Source organism: Prunus dulcis, chromosome 8 (assembly GCF_902201215.1).
Source record: "Prunus dulcis chromosome 8, ALMONDv2, whole genome shotgun sequence".
NCBI lineage: Eukaryota > Viridiplantae > Streptophyta > Magnoliopsida > Rosales > Rosaceae > Prunus > Prunus dulcis.
In genome coordinates this window covers 12,436,297-12,461,777 of record NC_047657.1, presented here as the reverse complement: position 1 = coordinate 12,461,777, position 25,481 = coordinate 12,436,297, and the positions used below count along the sequence as shown (strand labels likewise).

Here is a 25,481-nt window from a genome sequence, read left to right as displayed (position 1 = left end):
TAATATTGTTTGTGAGTGATTCTGGAGAGGTTAATAATCATTTTTTTTATGGAGAATCACTTTTCCAAATAACTACTTAAGTGATTTTCTGAAGAAGCACATGAGAGATGCTTCTTTCCAGAAGTGATTCTGGCCTATTACATTTAGGGGTAAATTTGTCACTTCAAATCCATTGCCCATCACTCACTCACACCAGCCACCATTCCCACCACCAGCCCAAAATTTTACCGCCAAAACGGATGAATTTAAATAGATCATTTTCGCCGAGTCTTCCCTAACTCGCTCACACACTCAGTCAGTCACAGAGATGGAGGACGAATACGAAGTTCTCTCAGACTCCGACATCTCAGATGCCTCCGATTCCAGCGATGAATACACGGCCGACCAAGAAGAGCTAGAGCTAGAGCGAGAAGAAAGCGACAACGTCTTGGGGAACAATCGAAAATCCATAGACCCTCCTCGGCCCTCCGGCGAGGATCAGAAATCGAAAAATGTCGACGCTCTCATCAGGTGCCTTTGATTTTTGCTTCCAATTTCTTTTTGGTTGGAGAATTTAGCTTAGCATTTTTGAATTTCTACAGCTGCACCGCACCTAGGGTTTGTTCTTTTTATGTGGTGTGAAATTGCCTTTTATATGTGCTTTGACCATTCATTTCTTTTACTAATTGAGATTTTATGGGGTTGCCTTCCTGTTTGGTTATTGAGAAAATGATGGAGAATGAAATAAAACCAATTATTTGGATCATAGGGTTCAGATTGGTTTGTTTTCTAAGAAATGAGTTGCTTTTTTGTTTTTTGGTAGATAATGGGGCTAAAGAAATGATATTTCTTGACTAAGCTGTTTGGTGCTATTACACTGGATGTTAAGGTTCTTCGCATCTGAGTTCTCAATTAACAATGAAAAACGCTGAGGGTTCAATTTAAGGTTTTTCATTGTGCAATAATTTATGTAAATTGGAATCTCTCTAGATCCTGGCGGTCAATTGGCTCATTCGTAATAGGAATTGTTGGTATAGGGGCTTTTTTAATCCAAATTTCGTGCTTCAACTGAAATTTGTGGCAATGCTTTTATGTCAGAGGTAACCTTGTCGTGAAAAGACAGTCACTGCTTCCACGAGTTCTCTCAGTGACAGAAGGAGCAACAGTTTGTAGGAAACCCTTTAAACCACCATGCTCTAATGGCTATGATAACGGAAATGACCAGCTTGCTCGTCGTCTCTATGCACGTAAACGATTTGTTCCCTGGGGCTCATCAAGTACAGCATTCGTTCCAAACATTGATAGGCTTTTGAGTATACCGAACGAGGCTGAGAAAGATATAGTGGAAGAGAGTGTGACTCTGCCACCCGGAATTGATCCTTTGGTCTTGTGGCAACCTGAAGAATTCGAGGATGGGGCTGCTAATATGATGCAGATAGTAGTGGACCCAGTGCTTGTTCGTTTCCTTCGACCACATCAAAGGTTTTTCTTATGATATTAAAATTGATTTTTTTTTTTCTTTTTGGTATAACAACGTAGTCAAAACTGTCTTTATCTATCTAGTATTATGAATTTAAGCAGATGCATCCATCAAATTTGAGAAAAGCTTTTTTTTTTTTTTTTTCCCTGTTGCTTAAAATTGATTAGATGAATTTTTAATGCAGAGAAGGCGTTCAGTTTATGTTTGAATGTGTTTCAGGGTTAAATAGTGCTGCAAACATATATGGATGCATTCTGGCAGACGATATGGGGTAATCTCTCTCTCTCTCTCTCACACTCATATATATATATATATATATATATATATGTCAGCATATATCAATTCTATGGAATTATATCAGCATATTTTCTTTTATGTTATTAGGTTTGGGAATTATGTCTTCACGCTTGTTCTTAATCGTGTTACTTTTGCAGTTTGGGAAAGACATTGCAGTCAATCACATTACTATATACTCTTCTTTGTCAAGGGTTTGATGGGAAACCAATGGTTAAAAAAGCAATTATAGTCACCCCTACCAGTCTTGTGAGCAATTGGGAGGCTGAAATAAAGAAGTGGGTCGGAGAAAGAGTTCATCTCATTGCTCTCTGTGAAAGTACCCGAGATGATGTTGTTTCTGGAATTGATCGGTTCACAGGTCCTCGCAGCCCTATACAGGTAAATTTGTGTAACTGGTCAGACATCTATCTTTGAATAATGAACTTACAATGAATACGCATCAGGTACTAATTATTTCATACGAGACATTCCGGATGCATTCAACAAAGTTTAGCCAAAGTGAATCCTGTGACCTTCTCATATGTGACGAGGCTCACAGGCTGAAGAATGACCAGACAATGACGAATCAGGTATGATGTATGCAAGTTTGGTTTTCATTATCTTTGTTTCTTTTTTAACTCTATTCCATTTCCCCCCTAAACTATTTATGAACATTCTGTCAGGCATTGGCTGCTCTTGCATGCAAAAGGCGCATTTTGTTGTCAGGAACTCCAATGCAGGTGGGATGCAATTGTGCATGATGTCTCATGATTCCAAATTGTTTCTTATTTCTCTCTTTGTATATACGCTTGCAGAATGACCTAGAAGAGTTCTTTGCCATGGTCAACTTTACTAATCCCGGCATCTTAGGGGATGCTGCACATTTTCGTCGCTACTATGAGGTGAGTAGATGACTTTACATTTCAATATACCCTCTCTGGTATTTAAGAATGAATCTACATCATTATGTTTATAGGTTCTCTTTGTTATTAGTTTCTCTTTTCTTTTTCCTTTTTTTTTCCTTCTCCCTTTGTCGATAAAGCTGTGCGGTTCTTTCTAGTAATTTTGTTTTGGTGATGTAATGTGCTGTAATATTCTTTGAATTATATGTGAACGACGAATATCTCTTTCTTAGTGGTTGAAAATTCCAATATATCAATGATAAATAATTGTTTTTCTTCTTTTGTCGATGTTGACATGTATTTATTCTGTATATGAACTGTTACATATATGTTTTGTGAAGGCACCTATTATTTGCGGAAGAGAACCTAATGCCTCTGAAGAAGAGAAGAAGCTAGGTGGTGAGCGCTCTGCTGAACTAAGTGGAAAAGTTAATCAGGTTATAGTTCCTTGTTGACATGATGACTATAGACATTGCACATAATCTTTGTCCAGTCTTTGCTTTAAGAATTTTTATCAACAGCGACTGATTGTAGGAGTTCTGAATGGCTAATTTACTGATGAAATCAGAATTTCTTTTTCTTTTTTTATGTACATCATTTTTTTAATGATTAATGCGTAATAGTTAACATACTTTTGCAGTTTATATTGCGGAGGACTAACGCACTATTATCAAATCATCTGCCACCAAAGGTATAGCACTTATGGTAGACTGCATGTTAAGAGATTCCATATATATTTGTGTGTGTGTGTGTGTGAGAGAGAGAGAGAGAGAGAGAGTAGTTTATTGTACCTTAAAATTTCATGTCATATACTAACTGAATTGTAAACTTTCTACTTTTCATCTGAGTTTCAGTACCTGTATGCTTTCCATGTTTTATGACCTTTGTATAGCCATACAAACTAATAGTATGTGATTAAGTATGGTAGATGAATCTTCACACATTTTGGGAAGTCAAGTCTAGTAGAATTGTAAACTGAAAAGCAAAATCTTTTGTTAGCTTAGGTAGAGGTACTTATGAGAGGACTGTATATTATTTGATCTAAACTTGGATGTCTTGAAATTACTATCTACTACTCTATATATTTTTTTTCTCTACTTACTTTCATTAGCATTATGGAACTTTGGAGATTTCTACTGTAATGGATGTTCAAGTTGATTCTCTTTGTCAGTAGCACCTTGATCTAACACAGGCAGTCAAAACCCAAAAATCTTGGCTCATACAGGATTAAAGAAAAAATGTATATTTTTATTTTAAAAGTTGTTACAAAAAGTAATTTCTGAGTTTCGCTATTTTTTTCACCTTGCAGATAATTGAAGTTGTTTGTTGCAAGTTGACTCCTCTCCAACTAGACCTATATAACCATTTTATACATTCCAAAAATGTGGGTTCTCATTCTTATTGAGCTATCAAGGCAGAACTTTTGGAGTTAATGAAAAGACTGTCTGACAGCATATGGGTTTTATTCTGTTTCTCTCAAGCACAGGTTAAAAGAGCAATCTCTGAAGAGACGAAGAAATCAAAGATTTTGGCTTATATAACAGCTCTTAAGAAGCTATGCAATCATCCAAAGGTATGCCATATATATAGATCCACTAACACTTACATATGCATGCACTCACATAATTTAATTGGGATGTTTTTGTGTCTATATTATGTTTGGACCTATTCTGAGGATGCATGGTAACGTAATACAAAATTTTGATACTATGTGCAGTTGTCCTTATTTTTTCTTCTAAAGATATCTTTATTATCTTATAAGAACCCATGTACAAAATCTATATATATCTTTTCCAAATAGAAAAAGCAAATTCACATCCTCAAAAGTCTTCCCTTGCTTTGTGATCTCAGCAGACATAGGCTTTCATGGGTTTTGCATGTTCAATTTTTTTTTAATTACATTATCATCAGTATTGATCGTTTTAACTTACCTCTTATACCTTCCCATGTTAGTTATTTACTGATTTATTTCAAGTTCTAGTTTGAGATGTTTTCATCCTCATGAAGTATGTTCATTGTAGCTCATCTATGATACCATAAAAAGTGGAAGTCCAGGAACTTCAGGTTTTGAGGACTGTATTCGCTTTTTCCCACCAGAGATGTTCTCTGGAAGGTATGCATTTTTATTTTCCTTTATTTGCTTTTCCACATCTAGTATTCCAACATTCTACACTTATGCCATGTGTTTCTTCTGTTAGATCTGGATCATGGACTGGCGGGGATGGGGCTTGGGTTGAACTATCTGGAAAAATGCACGTTTTAGCTCGATTACTGGCCCATCTACGTAAGAGGACTGATGACCGTATTGTCCTTGTCTCAAATTACACGCAGGTATTGTTATACACTTATTCCAGATTACATATCTATACGCGTGTGTGTACATGTATTATTGCGTTTTCTCCTTTCTAGTATGCAGTACATGGTTAACAAATAAATCACTCTTGCCATCAGTCAGCATGATTCCTTTACTGTTACAGAATTAGGGTGTACCTAATTATGGACAAGTTTTTCTTTTTGGTTTGTTTGTTTGTATGGCATTTACAACCTAATATCTCAAATTTGAAAAATATTCAAGTTGGTGGGTTTTGACTGAAAATGTCTTGTTACATCCATTGCAATTAGGAATAAGATAATTGAAAATCCTTTGGCATTTTCTCATGCAATTCTTATTTTATTCAATGGACTGTAAGGAGTAATATTATTGTTTATGGCAAGGGCTAGTGGATGTCTCGTGGGATGAAGTTGGATTTTGGGCATTGAAATCTAATGATTTAATGATATTCCATTCTTCATTGGATTTGGGGAGATGTTTCTTGAGTCATTTTAACTCTTAATTATTTTATGTTGTTAGATTATTAGTCAAATGTTAGGTTACTATTGTACCTTGATTGCTTGTTCACTACTGTTACATTTGTGTTTAGTTTTTCTTAAGGAAAAAAAACCTTAATATCTCAATCCATTAAGCATTACCTGCCACAATTTATCTGTGGAAGAAACTGGCTCAATTTATCTTGTTGTAAATTTGTGTAATTATTATGTATCAGACGCTGGACCTTTTTGCGCAACTGTGTAGAGAAAGACGATACCCATATTTGAGGCTTGATGGAACCACGTCTATCAGTAAAAGACAGAAATTAGTGAACCAGTTCAATGACCCATCAAAGGTATTTAGTTAGTACGTTTGTAATTATATTGGGAATACAGGCTCTTGTAGTTTTTAATGTTTTTCTTAGCTCTTATCTGGGTTTTGCTGTTGTTGGTAAACAAGTCTAACTCAACTTCCTGCAGGATGAATTTGTATTTCTCTTAAGCAGCAAGGCTGGTGGTTGCGGTCTCAATTTGATAGGTGGAAATCGACTAGTACTGTTTGATCCTGATTGGAATCCTGCCAATGATAAACAAGTAAGTGCTTAGGTTAAATTCTTAATGTACATCTGGGAAGAGATAAATTATGAACGTTCTTCTGTATGATATTCTTATTGCTTAATTCTTTTTTTCTTCTTATCTCATAAGTAGGCTGCTGCAAGAGTTTGGAGGGATGGGCAAAAAAAGAGAGTATACATTTACAGATTTTTAAGTACTGGAACAATTGAAGAAAAGGTTTTGATGTGGCAGCAATCGAGTTATCATAATCACTATCATCTGTTTTTTTTTTCTGCTCTGTATGGTTTATACAATCAATTCTATTAAGATTCATTTTAATAAAATGACCTTGTATTCTGCAGGTGTACCAGCGTCAAATGTCAAAGGAAGGGCTTCAAAAAGTTATTCAGCAGGAACAAACAGATAGCTCAATGGCACAGGTCTGAAGTTGTATCTCTTTCTCTCTGAATTGGGGTTTGCCTTTAAATGCATGTTATACAAAGTACTTTTGCTACAGGGAAACCTTCTTTCAACAGAAGACCTACGCGATCTTTTCACATTTCATGAGAATGTGAGGTAATGTCTTCCTTTTTCTTGTAATCCTTTTCCGGGCCATGCTCTTTAAGATATCATTTGTATATCTTTTATGTGAATGAGTTTGCTGAATGGAAAGGTTGGTGAATTTTAAAAAGTATGGATTCAGTATTTGAAATGGTATAACCAAGAGTTTACTTTTCACACCCCATTGATTGTTTGTAAACAGTACATGGATTAAGAGGTTTTACTTTCATTTACCGTTACATATCTTTTGTATAATTTTGATGAAAATTCCTAAACTTCCAATGTAGTTCTGTCTGTTATTCTTCTTTCTTTGTCACTGTTATTTTCATCCCTTAACTATTTCTCTATTTTCAAGTTACTCTGCCAAAGCGCAAAAGAAATAATGTTAAAACTTAGCCTTTGTATCATAATATTAATAGGTTATGCATATAAGCTTTCATCCAGCATTCGAAACCTGATATTGTAGATGTACAGTTGTCAAAATATACATGTAATCTCTCTTTCATACAGTAATTGTTAACCGACAGTTCTTTTTATGTTTAGGAAATTAAGTTTTCAATTCGTTTTTGCATTAATCTTCTTACCCTGTTGAGTGATGCTGGTTAAACTGTTTCTTGACTGCAACATTTCATTCTCCTTCTCTGATAATTCCTTTTTCCTGTTACTGGGTATTATCAATTATACATGTAGGTCTGAAGTGCATGAGAAGATGAACTGCATTCGTTGCCAAAATAGCAATGATACCAATCGAAGCATCGCAGAGGGAGATGCAAACCAACCAACTAACGAAAGTGGTCAGTCTGGCCACGAAATCTCTGACATAGGTGGATTTGCAGAAATGTCTGGATGCTTACATGAGTTAAAGAGCTCGGAGAAGCAGGTTGGCTACATATTTTTACGAGATGTCATAGATTCTCTTAGCCTTTTAACATGTAAGTTGATAAGTTTATTTTTTCTTTTCCAGGTAGGGACACCTCTAGAAGAGGATTTAAGTAATTGGGGGCATCATTTCTTCCCAAATTCAGTACCCGATGCTATTCTCCAAGCTTCAGCTGGAGAAGAGGTATGAGGAGAAAAAAATCTTACAATTTTTCTGTTCAATTAATTTTCTTTTGTGGGATTAGGGCGTGGCAGCAGTTTTACCTTTCACATAGGTTTTACTACCCAGACAAGCTTTTAATTTTTGGTATCATCTAGATTGTTTTTTCTGAATTAGGATATATGAATTAGTTGCAAAGAAAATAGAAAAATATATCTATCTCTCTCACACTGAATCTACGGTGACCATCACATCAACTTCTGATAACAAAACTAGGTTTTTGGACTTTTTGGTTAATAGGTGTTTTCTTTCTGATTCTTGCTTAAGGATGAGAAAATTTTGGCACCAGCTTATTTTGGGAGCTAAAATATCTCACTGCAGCATATCCAACAGTGATGTTAACAACTTAAATAATTAAATACTTTTGTAATAAAAATGTTATTAAAAGGTTTTTTCCTTCATTCAAAGTGCTTTCTCCATGCATGTTTATTCCTTAAGAAACTCTAGTACAAGCAATCCCAAGAGAAGAAAAGATAAAGGTACTTGCATGATTTAAAATACAGATGAATCTATGTGCTCGGTTTGGGAATGGATCCCAGCTTAAGAAGTGAAAACTATCAAATATAGAAGGGAAAATAACTTTGTTTGCCCCTCCAAAGTCTTTCTTCTGCTCCATTTGTATTATTCTCATTGACCATCTTTGAAAAAAATGACCGCACTAATTCTCCTTTGCTTCTAATCCCAGTTTATTGCATCGGAAATCCATATGCATATGTGGAAAATGAAAAGATAATTTACTATTCTCTAGTGCTTGATATTTCACCTTGTTCTTCAACAGAAAGACTATATCATGATCATTATCCGTTGGCAGAACTAATTACATATAAATTACAATGATCTACTTTGGGGGGAAATTAGATTGAATACAACGGTTGTTTCAGGTCACATTTGTTTTTACAAACCAAGTGGATGGGAAGCTTGTACCTGTTGAATCAAAGGTAAACCCAAAGATGCAGGGAGAAGAAGGAAAAGAGAATCATCCCAAATTAAGACAAGACCTGAATCAGAAACCCTTGCTATTGTCTTGGCAAAGAAAACCGCTAGAATCTGTTTCTTCGAGTGAAAATTCTACCAGAAGCACAATGCCTGCCCCTTTCAAGCCCTCAGAAAAGACCACTGTGGAATCAGTGAAAACTTCTTTAAAGGGCTCAGTGCATGTAGCATTAAAGCCTAAGCTCTCTCTTAAAATTCGATTGCCCCTGAAAAGATCGTCCCCTGATACCGTCAATCACGATGATGATTTTGTGTAAATTTTGTTTGGCTTTTCCAGTGTTGTAATGTGGTGGCACCCTGGAAAAATCAATTTTGACACTCCATTCATAGTACCATATAAATTTTACATACTTAAAAGAAAGATTAAACCCATGTTATAGGCACACTGATTCACCGAAGACAGATTAAACCCATGTTATGATTTTAGGGACATACAAGACAAAATTAATGTCTTCTATTTGATGTAATCGCGAAATGAAGACTTCTCTTTGAACTTATTTATAAAAAGATTGATAAGCCAGACGTGCAGCAGCTGAGGCTATTGATACTCATCTTTTCTTGATAGGGTATTGGAGGTTGGATAGTTTTAACCAACTTTCTTGTGAAAACGGTATTAGATGTTTATTGAAGATGTTTATTAAAGGACGGATTGTCGATATGGTAACAATAAAGTGTTAATATCATTGTCCATAATATGCCCGTAATAATATATTTCGACATTTTATTGATTCCTTGTTGACAATATCGATTCAAAGTTCATCTTTTAACAAAGAATGAACGTCATGCACATAGAATTAACATCAATTTGAGTAATGCTACAAATACCAAATATAAATTTCACTTCACTTGCCGACTTGAATTTGAGAGAAGTTCTACTATTAGATATTCATATCTTAATTGCACCCACAATTTATGGCTGGCCATTTGACTATTCCCAGGCAACCCTCATGGTTTTGAATTTGAGATTTGCCCATCAATCTGAAAGCAAGTCTCACTACCACTCATCAAGTCATTATTACATTTATGATTTAACAACAAGCAGCCTCCTATTTTTCCATTTAAAAAATATTAAGCAAGAGCAAAATATTATACTTTTAGACATGGGATGGCATTAGTTTTGAGATAGAAATTGAGCCACTTTCTACTTCTTCAATGCAAGCATGTTAGAAAAAGACTCAAAGATAGGTTTCTTAACACATTTAGGGCAACGTTCAAAGCACCCAACATAATAGAGCTTAAATCCTGATCTGACATTGTAAAATGAGCCTTGAAAGGTGGATTTGTTTATGGTTAGTTTCAAGATAAAGACAGAAGGAAGCCCTTAAACAAGAGTGCAAAAAGACAAGTTTTGCTAACAAGATGGGAGACCAAAAGAGGAGACAGTGCCCTTTGACCAAGTTTTCTTCTTCCTCTAACCCATGAGGCTAATTGCAATGCCCCTCAGGTACCTGCTAAAGTTGTCACAGTTGTCAATTGGGAATCAGCCACTTGTCAAAAAGCCATTAGGCCAAGTCCTAGAAATTTCAATCTGGATTAGGGTAAACCATGTGCAACTACTGTGAAGGTCAATTGTCCTATACTTAGGATATGGGTGAGAATCTTTATTCTTCCTCTACAGTTTTAGAGTGGAATAAAGAAACTTTATTCTTCCAGTACAGTTTAGAGAAATCCAAGGTCCTAGATTGCAGCTAGTTTAATTGGATTGATAAGAGTGGAAAAAGTTGATGTGTATACTATTTGACTAAAATTGAGACTAGCCTCAAGTCCTCATTAACCTAATTAGGAGATCTCAATGACACTCATCACCAATTATATGGAACAGCTCAAGAAGTGTGATGATATTCTGAATTTCGATTCTCAATTTCATCATGAAAATTTGTGATAAGATTTCAATAATCTTTTGTTTCTTTTCCATACATGAAAAGATAAAAACAAGAATCAAATTGCGATCAGAGATATAAGAACAAATGAATGTTCTACCACTAGAACTACAACTATGACCACATGAAATTAATTAACAATTTTTCTTAGAACGATTCTAAACAAAGCAATATTTTCTCATATTAAGCGGCATTCTCACATTTGTGTATACAAAGTTGCTATATTTTTATTTCAATGGTGTAGGGTACAAATCACTTGACACCTAAGTTGGGAAAAAAAATATTGAGAAAAATAGTTGGGAAACTTGGGATATTAAGCATTTTCCTTTTCTTTTTTTTCTTTTTTTCCTACCACCAATCAAACAGAGAAGGCCTGCGTTGGAAAGATCTTATGGGAATTGCGATCTCACCCATATCATGACATGTGACTGTCACACATGCTCCTTATTTGGACGGACAGAAAATTTAACCATTTTCCATAAAAGAAAGGGAAAAAAAAATAGCTTAAAAAGTTTCTGCCACATTTGACTAATGTGGTAAGGAAAAATTTTGCCATCAATTGCTGCCATCCACTCATCCTCTCTCTCTCTCTCTCTCTCTCTCTCTCTCTCTCTCTCTCTCTCTCTCTCACAAGTGAATGGGATTGGCCAACCCTAGGAAGAATAAATATTTGATTACTAATTATTAGGTGTTACTCTCTGTGGAATATTATGTTATGCAAAAAGAGATCAAAGTGTTTTACTTGCATTTTTAATTATAAGGTGACAAATCTGAGTAACATGAGATGTCTACCAGACATACGCATAAAACAAGCTCCTCCTAATATAAATGCAAACATCTCCATGTGGATTCTAACTGCGCAAGTAAATCAACAAATTTAAAAGGGTTTAGTAGGGCTTGGTTTGTGTGTCCATGGCATGCTTAAACATGTTTAACAAATAGCAACAAGCCCTTTGCATTGCAACTTGCAAGTAGAAGAACAACTTCTCTCTCTATGGATCCTAGGATTTCCTTCTCCAATGACTTTGCAGACACTCAACAAGCCATCAAGCATGAAACCAGCTATAGAGAAGCGCCCGTTTCTTCCGATTTCGAATTCTCCGTGAACAACTTTGGAATGATCTCGGCGGATGAGATTATGTTCAAGGGCACATTGTTGCCCTTGAAGGATAATGGTGCCAACCAGCTAGGGAAGACTACTACTTTGAGAGATGAGCTGCTTGTTGATGATGATTATGGGGATGTGTTGCCAAGGGCACCAAAGAGTTTAAGCAAGTGGAAGGAGCGTTTGGGCCTCAAGAGGGCTCAAGTTGTTCCCAAAAAAGCTGACAGAAGTCATTCTGTTCTGGAGAGGATAGCTGAAGAGAGGAGGCCTGTGTTTGTTCATGAGGCTGTGCTTATTAGCAAGGAAAGCCAGGTAAGATGTGTTTCTTCTTCTTCTTTTTTTGTTTTTTGTTTTGGTTTTATTTTTTCCTTTGGTTTTTCTAGGTAACATGGAAATTGAAAACTCTTAACTTAAGATAATTGCAAGCATGGACACATTTAGAGCAAAGTCTTGAATGATTTCTTGTTTGCAGGATTTTCTATTTGGAGGAGGGTTAAGTTGCAGAGGTGATGGAATGTGATGCAAGGTTGCTATTCATCTTTATTGCAAGAGGAATGATGATGATAGAGTGGCTTCTGTGAGTGTGTGTTTAGGGCTTGGCTTAGCTTTCCAGTTCTTTTGTCCATTTAATTCTAGACAACATCCCCATCCTCTTCTTCAGAGAAGTAGAAGATGATGATGAACAAGAAGAAGAAGGTATTTGGCTGTTCCATTTTGTACAAATGTTTGCAGTTGAAGAGGTTCTATGAGTTTATGTAAATCTATTGTGTTTGATCTATCTTATTATGATTTGTGTGGTTCTATATAGATTTTGATCCTCCCACTATTCATTTCACATTATCAATTCAGTCAACCTGTTGCTTGCTAACACCAATTTCTCATTGTTAAAATCTTGTTCTTTTTTCATCTTCCTGAAATATCTTTTTACTACCCAAATCAATAGCAACATTGCATTAAAGGTTAGTAATTTTAGCCCAGTCCCACCCCACATCATCTGAGTGTCCTTTGAATGTGTGGTGTTAAAACCCATAGGCATCCTTTTCTTGTAATCCCCCACCCCAATGCGGAGAACAACTTACCTATATTGAGATGTCACTATACCAGTATTCCAAGTTGATCACGCACTATTATGAGTTTTAATTTTCTCACATGATAGTGTGTGGAATACCGCTACAATGACATCTCCATTGCACGGAAGTTCTTCTCCCCCCAGTATGGGTTTATCAAATGGGTACTGCTGCTGCTGAACTTTCCAGCAAGCCAAATGACCATGACCATTCTCTTCAAGGAAGAGTCACAAGAGGAAAGGGCCATCACCTATATTTTAAGACGATAGATCCTTTTCAATGCTTGATGGTTACTAGACCTCAAATCCTCGTGTCGGCTGCGGACTAAAATTGGCCTACATTGCAATTCTAGGTGTAGTGGGACTGGTTCAAAATATGCATTTTCTAGCTCATATATATCTTTAGCTTGTGGTGAGCTTGAAACTTGAAAGTGACCCATTCATTCACCAAGGATCACTTTGGGTTGAAGCAAGTTGACCACCATTGGAAACCGCTCAAGCAACAACAGTTGGATGTCATTAAGGGTCGCTTAAGAATTAATCAACTTGCCAACGGGGTTTAATCTAGTCAAAAGATCTTGACTTGCAAATCATAGGTCACATGTTTAAATTTTCACGACATCATAGTTGTGTGTGTGAGATATCCCCCTCCCTTATAGTTTAGACTATCGTTTGTACTCAAAAAGAATTAATCAACCCAACACATTTTGTAATCAAAATTTCACCGACTTGAAATGCATTGGAACATATGGATTTTCCTAAATAATAAACAGGATTGGATCCATCCTTCATATTTTTAAGTTCCTTTTCGGAACCTTCCACTCCAACCTTGTATCAACAATATTACATGCTTTATATTTGCTTGACCATTTCTTACGAAAATAAATTCCACTAACACTAATTAATCTCGCTCAATGGTTAATCTTAGTACATGTAGATGTAACATTACTCATCATAATTTTTCTTCTTTTTTTTATATATTCTTTTCAACATTTGATCAAACAAATTTTGGCTATTGTTTAAAAGAAATGGAGATATTTAGTCATATATCCATTCTTAACATTAATAATATAGATAAACCCTACACTATTTAATTTCTATAAACAAACCTAAAAGATGACAGCTGACCTTATTGAATTTAAATTTAATTATTAAATTACTTTGATGCTCTATTGAGTGTTTTGAGTATTTTTATGAAGTTTTGGAATTTGGGTTGTTTTTAGAAATTGATGGCAGTTTTGTAATTTACAAGAAGTTAAAAGCCTCTTTGTTATGTTGTAAATGAATTTTATGTGTGTTTTTAAAGTCCATTTCATATATGATTTTTTATTTATTTAAATAATTTGAACCCCTATATTGAGTATAATAGTGATTCTCCCAAAGAAATATTGTCTAGTCTATTACCCAAAGTGCTTTTGAACACATTTGGCAGAAAACTTAAGTGCTTTTGGGTTATAAAAGAGGAAGCACTGGATTTTTTAATAAAAATTTCAACATGCTTATAATAAAGCGTTTATGCAGTCACATGGAGCCCTAGTTCTCTGTCCTGTTTGGTGAAATTGGCATCCAGACTGATGTCCTTCACCTTCCTAACTTAATGGTCGAAGAAATAATTATTTATTCAAGAGAGATATTCTAAGCAATATTATGCACGTTGCATGTACCGACGCTGATTGAGAAATAATGTTTTGAATAAATATTTACAGCAAACAAATGCAAACTTACACTTGATGAGGCTTTTTGAAAGAATAACAATGGCTATCTAACTAACTATGCCAGTCGGATGCTAAATCTACAACGTTTGTGGGTATGGTACAACCTTTGAGCGCTATTTATCCATTTACATTTTCGTACAAAACTACCTGATGTTTCTGATGGAAAGAATCCGGTGACAATCCCGGTAACTGTACACCTGCAACCGATGAAAATACAGAGCATAAACAATACTTTTACTATAGCAGTTCTCGGTTTTGTGCTATCATGTGATACTTCATCAATAAAAACCTATCAGAAAATATAGCGAATCATAAAGGCTAAAATCATGAGCATCCGGCATCATTATCCTTCCCAACCCATCATTCCCCGGAAGCTTACCAATTGAGACAAGCACACTCATACACACTCACACACTCTCACTCAAGCATGTTTAACCAAAAACAAAAACAAAACAAAACTTTGTTTAAGCCGATACGGAGAAGTTCAACTCACATGATACATAAGTTCTAACAGGAATAGATGGTCCAGTAATGATCTCCTTTCCCCAGGCATGCAAGAGTTCAAATTTTCAGTTATAGTTTAATCACCTACATTAAAATAGACCCCCGCCAATAAAAAGTCAGTTATCAAATCGGGATGTGCTATGTCATGGAAATGCAAGAAATATTCAACTGAAATGTAACTATGTGATCGAACCATCAGTTTTGTTCCCATGGCTGAGGGGGACCCAGATATTTCTCCATGGACTCTTTCTTGCGCTCAGGATCAAGGCTGCAAACATGAACAACCAGTTAGCCTTGGTTGTAGAGATTAATGTCCTCATATATATTGTGAATTGATTTGTGTATTGTCAAAATATACAAAACAAAATTAAGAATTCAACTAACCTATTTCTGAAGCCAAGAAGAGCACAATGTACAGCACTAGCACAAGCCGAAGCCGGAGCTATAGCAGCTGCAGGAACTGCCCGAACAGCAGTTGCCAAAGCTGATCCTGCACCAGCCCCACGTTGGTATTTTTTTAGGGGATTCCGGACCAAAGCAGAGGCAGATTTCCCCAGGCCATCACTGAGGCTTTCATATGCCTGTCAAAGCAAGAAAATTAACTTGTTTAATAAAAGAGCACATCCCCACGCCCAAAATAGGTAGCAGTTGATTATTATACTTAGTAAAACACAATTTTTACGTCCACACACTAAAGAAGTTCTAAAACTAAATTTTGCACAGAATTAATCCTTTGAAGAGAACCAATGAGAGGGAGGGAGGGAGGGGCAGAAATCAACTGAGAGTCTTACGAACTTCTTTTTCAGGATCAGTTTCTCTTAAAATTAAATTTTATATCAACAGCTTTGGTTTGAATTTTCATATTTTGAAAGAAATCATTTTTAAGGCCCAAAGTATTAGGAATTTAGGACACCTATTTCTAAGTTCCTGCAAGCAATTACCCCAGGTTGGAATATTCACCTGATGAATTCCTTGTTGAGCATCTTTAGGCTGATTAGATCTGACATTGGTTTTCATTTTATGTGGTACTGACCATGGTGCAGAAGAAGGAATTCCTGTAAGTAAATATTCTGCTTGGAGTAAAATGTCATGAGCCCCAGCGGCCAAATGTACTCCAAGTCCAACAGCTTCAAGAGAAATACTTCTAAGAAATGCAATTGTACCTGAAAGGAAGTAGTGCCATCATGGATACCAAGGATTATTCTTTCCAATTTAATATTATCTGATATGGAGACAGATGGTTTTATTATACACTGTTGAATAAAATTAATGATAAAGGCGTCATTTATCTAAACTCAGTTAATTGAGATTCAATAAACAATTGAGATTCAATAAGACATTTAACTCGAGTCAAGGAACACCTAAAAACTGACATGGATGTGCACGTTCCCAAAAGGGAGACAGTTGAATGAATTCAACTTACCTCTTTGCATTCCCTTAAGTACTCTTTTGTCCTTCCTATAACTCTCAATGGGCAAAGAAACCAACTTTGCAGCACCAGCACCAACTGCTACCAATGACCTAATTGTAGGAAGACCTCGCAATATTTTGTGAATCTACATTGTGAAAATACAAAAAACTTGTTACACACAATAGCATTTGAAATGGGGGCAGAATTCTAAAAAAGTGCAGGTAATTCCAAAACCTGATTCTGAGAAATATCTTCTAGCCACTCCCCTACAATTGTCTCACATACACTACCCCAACCATAAATACCAACTGCACGAACATGCTTAAGCTGTAGCTCAACCCCCTGCATTTATTTGTGAAAGTATGGCCAATAAGTTTCTTTGTCAATCTCAATGAAAAAAAAAACAGTTTAAATACAAACAATGGAAGGTAGAGATCAGATAGTTATCAGGACTGCAAAATTCAGTGACACAAATAGAATTTAATTTCTGTTACAACAAGATTTTGGGAGACAATACATAACCAAGAATAACAAAAGCACCTGAGTAACCGCCATGAACATCAATGGTCGAGACATATTCAAAATAAGCAGAATGAGGAAAAGATTCAGCCCTACCTTGTTTATAAATTAAAACTCATCACCTCAGGTATTTGAAGTTTGTAAACTTATACACACATGTATGTGATTGTGCATGTGTAAGTATACATATATATACAGTGAGCCTCGTTTAAAGGCAATCCTGCTGTTTACTCATTCCAGATTTAGACCTCCAGTAAATATTAATACATATTTTCATATTCTCTAATCTTGTCATTAACGGAATACGAGGAATACACCAAATTCTCAACTCAATTAAGTAGGACGACAGCAAACATAAGACAAAAACCAAAAGATAATAGACCGGAGCACAAGAAAGACTTTAAATCTGCTAACTGGACAGTTACTAAAAAGGTCAGAAGTTTCATGTTAACCAAGTCTTCTGCAAATTTCATGGGAATGGATACCAGGAAAGCATACGATTCATGAGATAATTGACCAATTTTGTATCCTTTCAGAATCAGCTCTACGGGGACAAAAAGTAACAACTAAAACCTTTTTCTTCCTTTACTTGTATAAATCTCATAAAGTATAAGAAGCAAACAATATACCTTCCATGGGACAAGATTTACAAGTTCTACATACTTCCCGCCTCTTAATGCTGCCAGATCAACACGGCTGGGACTGTAGTCAACCCGAACAAGAATAGGCCATATATCAAATTTCTGAGGAGAAAAAAAGGAAACTGAAGCAATCAGTACATGGATTTGCATATTTAAAATCCACATATTACGGGAAAAAATGAAGCACATTAATTTAAGAAAACCACAAGGTGTGGATTCTAAGAATTATGCATGAATATTTTATCCCACTCTTTTGTTTGTATTTCCCATTTTCCCATTCGTTTTTCTCTCTCAGGGAGGTAGAAAAGATATATCATTATAATGAAGACTGGCTTAGAACATGGCTAAGCCTAAAGTAATAAATGTTTGAAGTTCGAGTACCTCAGTAGTCTCAAAAAATAGGATCATGCAGCTGAAACCAATTTATTGGGAAAGGCTTAATTACGCTAGACTGATTCCCAGCACCAGGGTGATCCCTTTATGTTCTTTATATAACATGCTATTGCTTTCTAGAAAATGCAAACACACATTTGTGCCTAGGATGAAAGCTAAAATTCAAGGCACACCAGGGAGAAGAGGGGAAACAACTTGCCTGAAAGTAGGGAAGAAATGCCTCCTCTTCAATGGTAGGCCATGCAAGATTATTACTTTTGGCTGGCAAGAGTTTTGAACCATCTGAATCTTGACGACACCCTGGAGACTGGTCGATTGAAGAGCTCTTTGCCCCAAAAAAACTGATGAGAAAATCAAGTTGGCACTGATGAAGGTGCAATAGCATGGGAAGGAGCGCGACACGTAACCTACAAGGGAGAAAATATGAAGACCAACACTCAATGAACACTGTTATACCACAATCTATACTTCCTGGGGCATGACAGCCCAAAACAGATTTGCACTACCACCTTTGCACTACCTCCTTAACTAACACACTAATTATAGTATAAAAAGAAGGAATACCGGTACTCTTCAAGAGGGGTTAAAGGATCCGGTCTGACAGATTCTAAGTCCAGCTTGAATGCTTTTGAAGATGATTTCCGAGGACGATCCTTTGAATGATAATATCCAAGTACCTTCCAACCAAGAAGGAAAAAGAAATTTAATCAATTTTGTAATGCCCAAAAATTAAATTTTGGTGTAGTATGAAAGGTTTACCAGTTTCCAAGGAGCATCTTTGCTCCGGTCATATAGATAAAAATCTTGAACTGAAAGAGAAAGCTTAGATACGCTTATTCCACCAGCAGGGAAAACATCATATTGAAATTCCATCCCAGACAGTGCAAATTCTAAACAAACAGTAGCGTCCCTTCCACTACAATCCACTGATTGCTGATCAGTTGCTCTAGAATCGTGCCAATCAGACCCAGAAAGCATTCTCCACCTAACATCAATGTTTTTAAGAAGTACACATCCAATGGCCTTTCCAAAATCGTTGCATTTTGTACCTTCTATAGAAGGAAGCTTGTCTTCAACAGGTTCCTTCATACTACTTTCACTCGCTTCAGAAATGTGATTTTCTAGAATTCTTACGGACGTACCATACCATCCATTATTTTCTGCTCCAACATCTCCGTTAATGACATTCCTGGTCTTGCATTTCAGAATCTCATGCGGTGATTGTCTGTTGGCAGACAATTCCGAGAGAGGTCGTAACTCAGATAAACAATACCCTTCTATTAACTCCAGAACATTACCTTCTTGTAGAAATGATGTTTGATTATTTTCTAATTCCGCTACAGGCACTGACCCATCAAAAGATGGACCAGGAGAGAAAATTTCAGGAGTTTTGATACTTGAGTAACGTGCCTCTCCAAGGTCTTGATCAAACGAAATACAAATTTGTGACTCAGAAGTATCATATTGACAGGTCTGATCCTTATCTAAGTGAAATGCATCATCACATATCTCATCCATTAACCCAACTGACCGAGTTTCACTCTCTGTAACCGCACCAAAAGTGTGCACTTGAGAAGTTGGCAATAAAGAATTGCTGCCAGAGTTACTTGCTTCATCATTGAAACCTCTGCTCTCTTGCTCCTGCTGTACTTTATTCCATCTAGTCTGCAAATGCACTACTGATTCCTCCATGTCAGGGGCAAATAACTTTTGAAGTTGGGCAGCCAAACGAAACAGACTAGACATGGTGTCATAGCATGTTTCCACATAAACATGAGATTTTGAACATTCTACCTCCCAGAGAAGGCCATTATTACAATTAGTTTTCAACGTTGCTTCAACAAGTGCCTCTCTGGCAACTTTAACATACCCAAAATTGTGAAGATGTTCTACACTATAAATGCCACCAACATCCTCAGGCTTTGCCATTACACGGAGAAGAAGCCCAAGATCTTGCACTCTAATTCTGTATTCACTTTCCATTGAATCTTCCGTGGTTGAATTTGAAAGATTCAAGGAAGACGCAGCCAAAAGACAAGAAACCTGTTCCTCATCTTCTTTGACATATGAAAAAATAGGCTCCGAATCTAAAGCTTCAGTCCTGACCATTGCATTCTTTAGGTAGGGCTCATAACTTAATCCAACATCAACCAAGTTAAGAACAAAAGACGATCCATGAGGTGAATTAACGTCGCCCTTTTCGATGTCCACTGCTTGCTCAATTTCAGGAGGAGGAATAACGAAAAAGGAGCATATTGCATCAGTCCAATCCAAGCGACCGCCTACTGCAACAATTGTGGCACATCGGACGGTTATAGATGTAGAACCCTGAAAACTCTTGGGATCCCACAGATATACAATATCAGAACCAGCCAGCCTAGAGGATAACGCATTAGAACCCCCTCCATCACCACGCTTCATTGTTGAGTTGCTACATGCGATCAGAAGAAACTCCTGATCAGGAATACCAGTGATAGAACCCCACAATTTGCCTTCCCCATGGGCCAGCCAGAAAAAATTGGCACCTGTTATACCTCCAATATTTGAGACAGAGAGCATTTCTAGTTTCTGAACTTTCAGTTTTAGCTGATGCCATGCCCCAGGAAGTTCACTCTGCATTGAGCTCTTGACAATCTCCTTTGCATCTAGGCTAATCAAAATTTCTACAGAATCACAGCCCACAAGGATAGATGTCTGAGACACAGAAGATTTTTCCTTAACATTGACTGAACCACAAGCCACATTTAACTCATTTATCATCTGATCTAAAAGACTATACAAGCCCTTATATTGAGGATTGCCTAGACTTATTGAAACAGAAGGTAGACAAGCATGCAGGGAAAAAGCGGAGCTCAAAATAATCTCCTGTCGAGTATGGGAGTTTAAATCTTGTAGATCTTTCACAGTAGATACAGAGGCAAACTCATGATCTTGTCCGACAAATTTAGAAATGCTCCTTGATTCCTCAAAAGTAGCTAAGTTCTTGGCTTTCTTTGCTATCCAAGGACCAGTCACATAACCCTCCTGCCAAAGCATACTAATGACAGAAAGACGGCCTGTTCTGTCAGTCACGGACATTATATTCTGTGCGGTAAATTTTTGCCTCTGCATGTTCCCAGATCTTATTCCAGCATTATCCTTACTTGCAGGACTGACGAGGAAAACATCAAGATTGCCAACATTCAAATGTAAAGAACGCGTGGCTGTTGAAGAAAACCTTTTATCTGACCTTGCATCTGAAGTTGGACCATGCTCTTGGATTATACCTTTGTTAAAAGTTGATGGTGAAGAAAATTCAAGAGCAATAAACTGATCCCAGGAAGAGAAGCCTCTAACATCTTCACCCCCTTTAGCACGAAAACACAGAATTATCCTCGCACTAGGGATCAATATATCACCTCGCAGGCTTTCTGTTGAAGACAAGGTCGTAACACAGCTAGAAGATCTTCTAAGATTCCCATGAGATGAACCATGGTTCTTATTGGAGGCCTCAGAAGGAACCTCAGCCTGTTTGTTATTCATTTCGACAGGCTTTTCCAATTCCTTCACCAGTTCAAATAGCATATTTAGCAAAGAGAAGTCCACCCAGAAAACAAAATGTGGCAGTTTCAGTGAAAATGATGTTGTCCCAGATAAACTCCCATTTGATGAACTAGAACTCACAGTAAATTGGCAGTGAGTAACACCTGAAGTTTTAAGCAATATAGTTCTGACTACATCATCCTCATACCCAAACGGAAAATCTTCAGCAGTTAAAGCATTTGATTCATCCAAATCTTCAGAAGATGAGACATACAGAGGAAGAGCATTTTGAACATCAGCTTGAAGATGTAGAACCGAAAGAGTCTGGCTGTTAATATTGTTATTACACCCTTGAAAGCCAAACTCAAAGGTATCATCTTTGTAACTTGAGTAATTAGCAACCTCAATGTACTCCATTGTTCCTTGAAACCTTATTTCTTGGGGGCATACCTGTTGACCTTATCAAATGTTTCAAGTTAGTGTAGGTGACAATAATGTAGAACCAACAAGTGTATAGCATAGACATCAAACTCAAAAGACATGATGTTCCCCAAGCACAGGTATTACCTGCGTAACAAGAAGGATGTCTCGGCATTCTGCTCCTAGGTATAGAACAGCTGAATGAGCGCCCTTAGTATCACAAAAATGTGTCTGGTTTTCATTTTGAAATGAAAACACAACAGAAATCCCAGCTAAAGTTGCTTTAAGATTCGTTTCAACATGCTGCTGTTCTGTACACATTAAAATGATAGTTACAGTGAAAAATGTTTAGAAGGAAATAAGGATACATAGTTTGAACACTTTATTATTAGGAAACAAATATCAGAGACTAAAAGCATCTAAGGACTCAACAACTTGGGTCTGTGTATATCTCCAGGACATAAACTATTTTTCTTCTTCTTCATTTTTTTTAAACTTTCTTCCATGCTACTATCTTTTCTTGTTGTTTTAAACATTCTTTCATGATCTTCCTTGATGGCAATGCAAGATATCCTAGATTTAAAAGTGCAAAAATACACAATCATCTTTTAATGTAAAGCGTCAAACTGAGTTCAACAATTTCTTTCCTGCATGGGTATAATAACTTGACACCAGACATTCCTGATATTTCGAGGATTATTAATACAGTATTTTGATACAAATAACTTCCAGAAACAATGGCAAAATGAATATGCCAGTTAACACATTAGATATTCTAGGTTAATAAGGGTGAAATGCACTTGCCAGAGGGAATATGCAAAGATCCAGAAGCAAGGCTGGATGCAGCTGTGATAGCAGTGAAAACAGAACACGTCCAGTTCCACGCCCCACTGCTCCCTAAAGCTGATTGGGAACTTCTAATTCCATCAAAACATTCAAAAAACTGGTCCACACTGCACAAACACCAAAACAATGCACATAAGAACAGGAGATACACACAAACAAGATGATGTGAATTATGAAAAATATTGCTCAATTTATACGTTACGCTAGCAATAATCAATGCAACAACATAATCACCACATGAAAAAGAAATAGTTAATATATTAATGAACTAAACAACCCTAGGAGTCTCTGGCAAGAGTATCAACAGTAGTTCCTTGATAATAGCAGAAAAAGATACTAACCTTGCACCAAAATCAAGTTCTTCAATAGCATCTGCTTTATTTTTATGGAGTAAAAAGGGTACCCAATCTGATATAAGATGTGACCCAGGTAGAAGACCTTCGGTCATTGATTCTTGCAGTATCAAAGAAGAGGATTCTGTGGGAAAACTACCACAAATTGGCATTGCCTTATCTGCTGCAGAACAAACGGACCTTGGTGAAATGCAGTGAGATGCTGAATCAAGGAAAACAGAATCTGCTGCCTTATGACTACTCCCGTCCTTTTCCAGATTTTTACATTTTTCCCAAGCAAGCAAAAGCCATTTAATTGTGCTAGGTTGAAATCTTAATTCTACAGGTTCAATAGAAACATCCGCGTCCACTTTACGAATGTCTAAAGACCCATTCTTCCAAGGTATACTTAATTTTAAATTCCCTGAAAATCCACCTCTTTTCCCAATCAATATCGGAGTGGTAGCACCTGGTGGACGGCACCCTGACAAAAATTCAGCGAATGTGCTTTCTGTCTCACATGGAATGCATGTTTGATTATCAACATCATCCATTTGGAGCAATTCAAGTGCTGCTCCTTGAAACTTGACAAAGTTTGTCAGTTGACTAATCCCGAGAAAGTTCTCAATTCTTGCATCAGCATTTTGAGTATCATCTTCAGAAACACATGTTCCGCATTCTGTTTCTGAAATTCGAAGCACCAAGGTTGAGCGACACCCCGATGTCTTTCCATCCATTTCTATACAAGGATCAAATGCAACAATCAACCTTTTTATCGTTACATGGAAGCTCGTTAGAAACCACTTTACCATCTTTGCAATTGTTTTAACACCTTCATGCACATCCCTGGAAGAAGATTTTGCGGTATTTTCCCCCATGTCACCATCTAGCTTCACTGGGTTACCATCCTTATCAAGGTTACAACTTTCAGCACTACCTTGTGAATTGTTCTCTGCACAGGGAATTAGCACAAGCTCAAGTTCATCCACTTCAACCTCACATCCTTTGCCCTTCCAAGGCATTCTAACTAATAGGGACCCAATAGATCCTTCTTTTATTATCACTGATGCTGCTGCGCCAAACTGGAAAAACATTGGCCATAAGAAAGCAATTAAACTCCAGAACTATAAATTAAATGTTAAACTCAAGACGTAGTTAACAAAAGTAAATAGCGGTCTAAACTCCACCAAAACTCAACATTACCTTAGCTTACGCACAACAGTCAAAAATTGGTCTTTAACATCCGGTTAACAAACTATTCATATTCTTCTCATAACAAAAGTTATTTATAATCACACACTATAGCTTCGTGTTTATTACAAAATTCACAAATACTAATTCATTTTTTTATCCCCAGGCAGGCTACTTCAAATTCCAGTATCCCCTGCAATTTTGAATAACGGACGAGAAAAACGCCATTACAGTCTAAACTAAGCACAACCGACCCAGAACTCGCATTCTAGATAGAAAACAGTGGTAAAATATACATTTTTCCTTTATTTTCTCATCAGCCAAACACAAGCTAATTCCGAAACCAAGTACAGAAAAGCACGCGTACCTTCTGATTAAGAAAATCAACGTTAAGCGCAAGGTCGCTGAGCTGAATAGTGCCCTCGGAGAGCTGGACATCGAGCTGGTCGGCATCAATATCTCCCAGTATGAACTGCCCCAACTTCTTCTTCAACAAGAACTTGCAGACTCTCTTCACGGCCCACCGCGAGAACATCGCCTCAGCCGACTTCGCGATGTTCCACGGAAACATGGCCGCCGAAGGCAACAACGATGCCGACAAATTCGGAATTCGGTGAAATTGAGTGGAATTTGGTGGAATTTAGGGTTTGGGGAATTCAGGAGGCCGAAACGGTGCGTTTCGAATTGAGGTTGGTAGCTGGAGGTCGAGCCCTCACAGATTCAGAAGCGCTATAAAGATTGGTTTCGAGCTTCTGATTTGATCATAAGGCCGTGAAAAGAAAACAGAAAGAGAAGTTGGGTGGGATTAGAACGAAACGACGATGACGGCGAAGACTCTTTTTTCTCTTTTTTTTATTTTTTATTTTTATTTTCGACGTCTCCCGGTGGTTTTTAATTTCGCTTCCTATATATTGGTGCCGTCTCCCAAACCCTTTCCATTATCAACTCTAGTAAAAAGTTAAAGTGAAGAATATTATTCTAGGTAAAGTTTGTATTTTTTTTTTTTTCTGGACTCTAGTAAAAAGTTAAAGTGGAGAATATTTCTTTTTAAAAATCTATTTACATTTTTTTTTTTTTTTTGGTTTTCAAAGAGTCCAATTTAAGTTGATCAATTGAGGAGAGTCTCATAAAACATTTAGGGATGGCTTGGTTGGAGTATATTGTTCACTATTTGGAGAAGAATTTGAGAAATACTAAGGAGAAGTTAAACATATATATTAGGGTGAAATACAAGAAGGAGATCGAAATACTAAATTATTCAATCTTACTACTATTGTTAGAAG

The 25,481-nt window shown here is 36.7% G+C and overlaps 3 protein-coding genes across 3 annotated transcripts; 2 read left to right on the top strand and 1 right to left on the bottom strand.

Moving 5' to 3' along the window:
• The first annotated feature begins 293 nt into the window (after positions 1-293).
• LOC117637620 (protein CHROMATIN REMODELING 25) lies at positions 294-9,176 on the top strand. The gene is made up of 21 exons (XM_034372551.1): positions 294-510; positions 1,078-1,461; positions 1,644-1,730; positions 1,894-2,134; positions 2,200-2,325; positions 2,419-2,475; positions 2,551-2,637; positions 2,979-3,074; positions 3,278-3,328; positions 3,947-4,021; positions 4,124-4,210; positions 4,659-4,750; positions 4,836-4,968; positions 5,682-5,801; positions 5,926-6,039; positions 6,154-6,237; positions 6,363-6,440; positions 6,518-6,576; positions 7,252-7,441; positions 7,526-7,624; positions 8,542-9,176. The coding sequence occupies exons 1-21, from the start codon at positions 308-310 to the stop codon at positions 8,908-8,910; spliced, it is 2,832 nt and encodes a 943-aa protein (XP_034228442.1). The 5' UTR covers positions 294-307; the 3' UTR covers positions 8,911-9,176.
• Positions 9,177-11,383: 2,207 nt separating this feature from the next.
• LOC117637902 lies at positions 11,384-12,445 on the top strand. Its single transcript, XM_034372953.1, has 2 exons — positions 11,384-11,950; positions 12,111-12,445. Exons 1-2 carry the CDS (start codon positions 11,528-11,530, stop codon positions 12,156-12,158), a joined length of 471 nt encoding a protein of 156 aa, XP_034228844.1. The 5' UTR covers positions 11,384-11,527; the 3' UTR covers positions 12,159-12,445.
• Positions 12,446-14,340: 1,895 nt separating this feature from the next.
• On the bottom strand, positions 14,341-25,088 carry LOC117636533 (autophagy-related protein 2). Its single transcript, XM_034371074.1, has 15 exons — positions 24,566-25,088; positions 23,017-24,089; positions 22,634-22,782; positions 21,977-22,140; positions 18,647-21,859; positions 18,452-18,564; positions 18,087-18,294; positions 17,483-17,596; positions 16,569-16,676; positions 16,347-16,479; positions 15,884-16,086; positions 15,308-15,504; positions 15,117-15,191; positions 14,913-15,007; positions 14,341-14,616 (listed from the first exon to the last, which is right to left on the bottom strand). The coding sequence occupies exons 1-13, from the start codon at positions 24,767-24,769 to the stop codon at positions 15,119-15,121; spliced, it is 5,952 nt and encodes a 1,983-aa protein (XP_034226965.1). The 5' UTR covers positions 24,770-25,088; the 3' UTR covers positions 14,341-14,616; positions 14,913-15,007; positions 15,117-15,118.
• Positions 25,089-25,481: the final 393 nt, after the last annotated feature.

What these genes read in the sequence shown, in the direction of transcription:
- LOC117637902 (XM_034372953.1), top strand. Translation starts at nt 11,528, where the DNA reads ATGGATCCTAGGATTTCCTTCTCCAATGACTTTGCAGACACTCAACAA. An exon ending in TTATTAGCAAGGAAAGCCAG is followed by an intron (nt 11,951 to 12,110) that starts GTAAGATGTGTT and finishes TCTTGTTTGCAG; the next exon opens with GATTTTCTATTTGGAGGAGG.
- LOC117636533 (XM_034371074.1), bottom strand. Translation starts at nt 24,769, where the DNA reads ATGTTTCCGTGGAACATCGCGAAGTCGGCTGAGGCGATGTTCTCGCGG. An exon ending in ATCTTTGCATATTCCCTCTG is followed by an intron (nt 22,141 to 22,633) that starts GCAAGTGCATTT and finishes TAATGTGTACAG; the next exon opens with AACAGCAGCATGTTGAAACG. An exon ending in ACCCCTCTTGAAGAGTACCG is followed by an intron (nt 18,295 to 18,451) that starts GTATTCCTTCTT and finishes TCTCCCTTGTAG; the next exon opens with GTTACGTGTCGCGCTCCTTC.
- LOC117637620 (XM_034372551.1), top strand. Translation starts at nt 308, where the DNA reads ATGGAGGACGAATACGAAGTTCTCTCAGACTCCGACATCTCAGATGCC. An exon ending in ATTTTCGTCGCTACTATGAG is followed by an intron (nt 2,638 to 2,978) that starts GTGAGTAGATGA and finishes TGTTTTGTGAAG; the next exon opens with GCACCTATTATTTGCGGAAG. An exon ending in CTGGAACAATTGAAGAAAAG is followed by an intron (nt 6,238 to 6,362) that starts GTTTTGATGTGG and finishes TGTATTCTGCAG; the next exon opens with GTGTACCAGCGTCAAATGTC.